Source organism: Poecilia formosa, unplaced genomic scaffold (genome assembly GCF_000485575.1).
Source record: "Poecilia formosa unplaced genomic scaffold, Poecilia_formosa-5.1.2 Scaffold191, whole genome shotgun sequence".
Classification (NCBI taxonomy): domain Eukaryota; kingdom Metazoa; phylum Chordata; class Actinopteri; order Cyprinodontiformes; family Poeciliidae; genus Poecilia; species Poecilia formosa.
The window spans coordinates 1,092,418-1,098,827 of NW_006800130.1; the positions used below are offsets into that span (position 1 = coordinate 1,092,418).

The window sequence follows — 6,410 nt, forward strand, 5'->3', positions numbered from 1 at the left end:
TGTACATATCTCAGAATTTGACAGGTAAAAAAAATAGTAAGCAAAAAAGAAACCACCTCAGCCCGGGTGACGCTTGCAAAATCTTACTTTGAATTCTTAGAAAACCTTTTTTCAATAACCAAATTAGCTTAAGTAACACCCATCATCGGATTTGACTGGAGAAGCTATCGAGTGTCAGCATCAGGTGTTTTATTAGCCTGTAAGCACTGATAGTTACACCACCTCCTCATGTTCGTAGGGTTTTACATACACCCGCCCAGGTCCCCCACTGATCCTGGAAACTGAATGCCTTGACTCTAATCTGTGATGCAATCAGGCTTTTAAATGTATTACTGCCGCAGATATTGATGTAACAGTTAGTTCCCTATCAGTGTTACATCATATAGAACTTTACATTGTTGAAATTGGAAAAACAAAATTCTTCTTGTTTTCTTTTATTAAAGGGACATATTATAGTGTAGAATTTTGCAGTTATCTTGCTAAATATATTTATGTTGTCTTGATATTAAAGTCTTTTAACCCAACAAATCCCAAACCCTAAACATATCTTTGCCATAAAGATTGAGCATATTATAACAATTTAATTATGTCCATGGACTGGAACACACTTGTTAAAAATGCCTGTGCCTAGACACAAGCTGCTATTTTTGAGTAAAAATATCATAGTTTAATCATACCACAGCATTTATATAAAACTGTAGTTTGAACAGTTTCTTATAGTAGGTGGGACTTTTTAGGTTCCTCACCATGACTCTCTTTGATTTCTGCAGCCAGCAATATATCTAAACAGTCTGATTTATCATATTTGTGAGCACGAGAAAAGTGTAGTTGCCTTCTTTTAGCCAGCTGATGCATTGTGGATGGCAACAGGTAGGGGAGGGGGAGCAGTACTACGATGAGCTCCTTACAGTGTTTTCTTTAACATCTGAAAGATAGAACTTTAATCTGTAGGAACCTTTTTTTCCCTATATTTGTTAAATTGAAATATCTATTTCATTCATTTTGTTTTAAAGATCTGCAAGTTAAATAAGTCAGTATAGTATCCACAGAGCAACTTCAATATTTGTTCTTGACTTGAAAGTGAAAGTAATAGAAACATGTTTATTTCTTCATAAAGATCGTGTATATGGGTTCTGTTTTTTCTTGAGTCAGCGTCGCATAAAAGCAGAGCTTTTCTTCCTTCTTACCTTGCCACTGTTCTTGTTGAGGTCTTGGTAAATTCCCTTCTCGTTCCGTTGTGGTTATATTCCCGCCATCAATCAACAATGATGATCAGTCAAATTAAATTAAATCCTAATATTAATAAGAAAACTTGTGCTCTGAGATTTAAAAGTTGATTCATGTGTAAGTGAATAATTCCAGAGAAAATATTAAAGGGTAGCTACCTTTGCTTCCAGCTGTCAGATTTGTTCAGAGCTATCGGCATGGAGTCCAGTTGCCAAAAGACACATCCTGTTTCTTTAAGGACTTTTTTGTACCTTTGCTTGATTTTCGAAATGTTTCTTTTTTTTTTTCTTTTCTGATTGTTTCTTCTCTTGTTCGTGCTAATGTTGGTTCAGCTGGGAGATAAATTTTGAATCTACCTTTTCAAAACAGTTTTACTTCATCCACATCGTTCATCCTTACTTTTACCAAAACATTGTCTCTGAGTCATTCAGAGGAAAAGAAAGATACAATCTGTTAAGTCAATTTAGAGGCAGTCAAAACTTAGGAAACCCCTCACCCTCCTCCAACAAAAAAAAAAGCAGTTTTTAATATATTTGACCAGTGACAAAATAACATGACATGTGACAAAAAACTCAGAAACATCAGTGACTAAACAGAGATCATTTATTTGAACTGCATATTGTTATTGCCAGATATAACAACACAAGCCATAACGGGTCCTGTTTATATGGCTGCCTTGATTTTATTTCAAGACCTACTAAAATGGTGATTTTATTAGAAGATATTGGTATCATGGTGTGAATATTGTTCAAAAGGAACATTACGTTGATGTCCTTGATGGCTCTAATATGTGTTTACTATCACCGTGTCATCGTCTCTTTTGATTATACCTGAAAATAAGTGATATAAAAAAACTATAAGTGATATAAAAGTAAAAAAACGTAAAACTCAAGCTCTAAGGGTAAGCTGAAACTGAAATGCGCCTCTCCATACGTGTGTGTACTTTTTACATACTCACCCTTACAACCACAACACACCTTGAGTTACAGTAACACAAAACCCCGTCTGTAGCCTGGGGGGGGGGGCACATGTGAGCCACGTCTGGCTCTGCGCAGAGTGCTGTCGCGACTTTCTCTCCTCTCAAACTTTTTTTTTTCACTCCTAGCAAATGAAAAAGAAAAGGAGTGTGAGGTGAGAGGGTGAGAGGACAGCCCACCCTTCCCACCCATTTAACAGAGGAAAGAAAAAAAAAAACAGAAAAGAGAGGGCTCAAAGAGGCACACAACACAAGAGCCTGGTCCAGCTTCAAAAGTTGCACTGATGGTCACTATACTGCTCCTCTGGGACAGATGGGATTTAAGCTGCTTTTGCCAAAGGGTACTTCAGCAGTAGTTTCTGTGAGGTTAGAGTGCACTCATCACACAATTCCCTCTATCCAGACTTTCCCAGCAAGTCCTTCGAGTTAAATCATTGACCCCCTGGCCATTGTTGCTACAATGCTGCTGCCTGAAGTAATCGTCGTGTACGCTCCATCCATCCAGTCTTTAGCTGCCAAAACATCACATCATTTACTCCACTCATCTTTCCCTCTGTAGTTTGGATCACTTCAGACCCAGCAGCAATAATTCAAACAATAGGTATTTGCAAATACATTAAGAGCATGCTGGCAGTCAGCCCGAGGAGTGATCATTGAGATAAATTGATCCCTATCTGTTTAAATTGCCACTGTAATCGCTCATTGGTGAATTGAACACAGATATACTGTGTTTGGGATCTGCTGGCCGTTTAGATGGCAGCCGTCAGAGGAAAACAGACACAGTGACTGAAAGTGATCTATGTTGGTGACTACATTTAGTGAAACATCTAAATGTCCCTACTCTCTCCCCCCCTACCCCACCCAACACTATGTTTCTTTGTAGTCTGCAAGAATAAAGCAGAAAACACAATTTTCACAATAAAAGCATATTTCCAGTGATGTGTGCTCAAGATTTTTCATTCCTATTCATGCTCACGTTTTCATGAGATATGATTAATTAACAATAGAGGTACACAATGTGAGAAACTGAACAACTTAGAAGAAAAGTCAAACTATTTTAAATCTGCATGCAAAAAAAAATCAATGAACAATTAATTTAATCAAAATTGGTTATCATTATTTGAATTATTATATTGATTTGTAGTTTATTTTATTCACACACAACCAACAGTCAGTGCTCAGCATCTATCACCTTTAGGCATTACTGTAAAGAGACAGGCGATGAAAGCTCTGCAGCAGACTAATGTCATGAAACACTACAGATAAATTTGATAAGAAACAACCAATCGTGATGCTTTTTTGAAAGACGTGTGTTACATATTTTGGAGGGTTTTGTCGTTGAGAAACTTATTAGTTTTTTTCCACATTTAAGTTTAGCTGAAATGGTTTCTTCTAAATGTTTCGAGGTGGAACAGACGAGTTTCTGTCCCGATTCGGCGGGCATCTAATTCAATAAGACTCTTGAAGTTGATTAGCCTGGTTAACCTTTGAACCAACGCGGCTGTGGAAGGGTTAATCGGGCCGGGAACTTGGAGACCTGCGGGTCAGAATCCATCTATCTGCATGAAAGAGGACTTGGTGAAACCACAAATAAGTCAGACGCATTTTTTTTTATTGAAATTTTAACTTTTACCATATATAACGGACCTTGAATCGTCGCTAAATATTTCTTTTTTTCATTTTTACTATTGTTGTTTTCCTTTTTTAAAAAAAATTGTGAATAATATAATATATATTGGAATAAAACTGCCTTTCCAGTTAAACGGTAGGAATTTCACCAGCTATGTCCACCTCACGCAGCGCGTGGAGCTTTTTTCTCTTTGCAAGATCGTAAATCTCAACTATTATCCGTCGCTCTATCGATTAATTTAACTGCAATCAGCACATCTCCTCTGCTGTCTTCCACATTAAGGGTGCGCGCTTTGTTTCACCAACAATAATAAAGTGATTTAGTCCTGTTTTTTTCTTCTTCTTCTTCTCTCCCCTCCCTCTACTCCCAGCCTGAGCATGAGAAATCGTTAAAGACCCAGCTATTTGTGTGTGATCAGTAAATATTTAGTGCGGGCGACATCCTCTGTCTCAACTTAATCGATACTGATCCCGTTGGGCAGCGCTATTGTTGCGCGCATGGTGGCTTGCTGAGCATTTAATACTTTTATCCTCTGCTTGAAGGCGACACGCAGAGGAAAACCTATGAAGCCGGAGAATAGACAGAAAAGGGAGGAAAAAAAGAGTATTTGGGAAATGTTTCTGCATCCCACACCAATTCCATAAAATAATTGTTGCAATACTTATAATAATAATAATTAATAATAATGCAGATTTCAATATGTATGGCATATATTGTCGTATTTGAATTAAAATATATATATTAGTTGCATTTAAATTTTAGTCTAAAATTGCATGGTGGTTAATTTTCAAATTTTCATTTAATTTGCAAAAATGCACAATTCCACGTTACTAACTCGCCCCACTTAAAAGACAGGTGTCTATTCTGGCTACCCCCCACCCCCTCCTCCCTCCCTCTCTTCCTCTCTCCACTCTTCTTCTCTCCCGTCAGCATTGCCCACACAAAGCAGCGGCGATCGAGCGCGCTTTGGCCACATTACTGTAGGAGAGAAAAAGGCGCACAGGATCTTTGCCGCTCGCTGCAAACCTTCCCCGGCTTGCTTGTCGTTTCCAGAAGGCATCACACATGCTGTTCTGCTCGGACGACACTTCAACCTATTAGGCTGCATTTCCTCTTAATTCTTCACGCAGCAGCAGCAGCAGCAGCAGCAGCAGCACATGACGTGAATCAGTTGTTTGTTTCGGCTCCCGAAAAGTTTTTGCATGCTCATCCTCAGCAGCAACAGCAGACATTGCACATCGTTTCCAATAAACAGCGAGCCTTTCTTTTTGGTGCATGCAACTCCCCGACTGGGTTGGAGAGGAATCAGTCTGAGCACTGTGTCGAAAAGGGGAAGACTAAATTTAATCTGAATAAGAGAGAGAGAGGGGAGAGAAGATGCATCCCGCTACGGACGAATCAGCAGCATATGCATTTGGTAGGTTTGCTATGAGAATACAGCCTCCTGACTCGCTATTAATGTTGAATAAAATTTTTTTATGAATGGCTGTTTGCAAACTTGCAAGACTTATCGCGGTTATCTTAGAAATTAATGAATGAGGGGGTGGAAAAAGTCCGTGTTCGCTGCACAGGCGCTAGAATACGATTCGCGTAGGTTCCTGATGCAGCTCTTGCAGCTTATTTTAAAGGAAAAAAGTTTTGATTTAAAGCTGATAAATAAAGCAACGGTGCTTAAAAAATGTATCATAATTAAGAATTACAAACACTCACCTTTTTCTATGTGAAACTGGATCCTCGCAGGGTCTTTTGGGACTGTTTCCACTTTCGCTGGATCTGTAAACGAAAAATAATAATGCAAGCAAAAAAAATAAAAATATTCGGCTAATTTCTCTCAATATTAGATGTAATTTGGTTTGATACAACCACTGGGATTAGTAAAGGTAGCGGGAAAAAATGTGCAAAAGTCCAACTCCTGCAGCTATCAAAGCTTTCCCCCCCATCCACGGTTGTGTTGAGCGAAATTAAAACAGTCATCAGTTTAAACTGCAGCTCGTTAGTTTGGTTGGTCGATGCGAGAGACACGAGACTGAAGCTGTTTCCGTCTCGGATGGCTCCTCTAAATTGAATCTTATTTGAAGAGAGAAAAAAATCATACGCTAGGGGGCACCCATATACTGTAATACATCCTGAGACAATGCTGGTGGATGCTGGTGGATAGGGCTGCTCTCTCTGTCGCCTAACACACTGACCTGGCTGGAAGTTCATCTCCACGGCTGTGAAGTTTCACCTGCAGTTCAAAGCTGCTCTCAAAGTGAAACAGTTTTGTTGCTTCTTGTTTTTTTTTTGTTTTGTTTTGTTTTTTTTAAGACTGGAAATGCTCATTTATCCCTACAATCACTGACACTTTTGGACATGCAAACCGTCCGCATCAATGAGTTGAATTTTTAAATATACATTTACTCCTGCATAATGTCTTTAGTCAGGAAGTATCTCCACAAATGACACATCGCTTTATTTCCCAGGATGTCGTCCCGCCGCCTGTCCTACATGGTGGTGGCTTCTGACATGTAGTGATAAATTTATATTTTTGGATGCAATCTCTGTTTCCTGTTTTTTTTTTTTTTTTTTTTTCCCCCA

General features: G+C 38.8%; 1 protein-coding gene and 1 long non-coding RNA gene across 2 annotated transcripts in view; one reads left to right on the forward strand and one right to left on the reverse strand.

Annotated features, from left to right (window-relative positions):
- Positions 1-1,812: 1,812 nt before the first annotated feature.
- Positions 1,813-5,885, reverse strand: LOC107837942 (uncharacterized). The gene is made up of 2 exons (XR_001663994.1): positions 5,544-5,885; positions 1,813-2,328 (listed from the first exon to the last, which is right to left on the reverse strand). It is a non-coding gene; the product is annotated as an uncharacterized LOC107837942 (long non-coding RNA).
- The window catches only part of nr2f2 (nuclear receptor subfamily 2, group F, member 2), an 8,748-nt gene continuing 6,945 nt past the window's right edge, over positions 4,608-6,410 (forward strand). Inside the window, exon 1 of the mRNA XM_016678807.1 lies at positions 4,608-5,250. Within this exon, the coding sequence (XP_016534293.1) occupies positions 5,211-5,250 (40 nt within the window). The 5' untranslated portion in view covers positions 4,608-5,210. The remainder of the gene's footprint in view (positions 5,251-6,410) is intronic.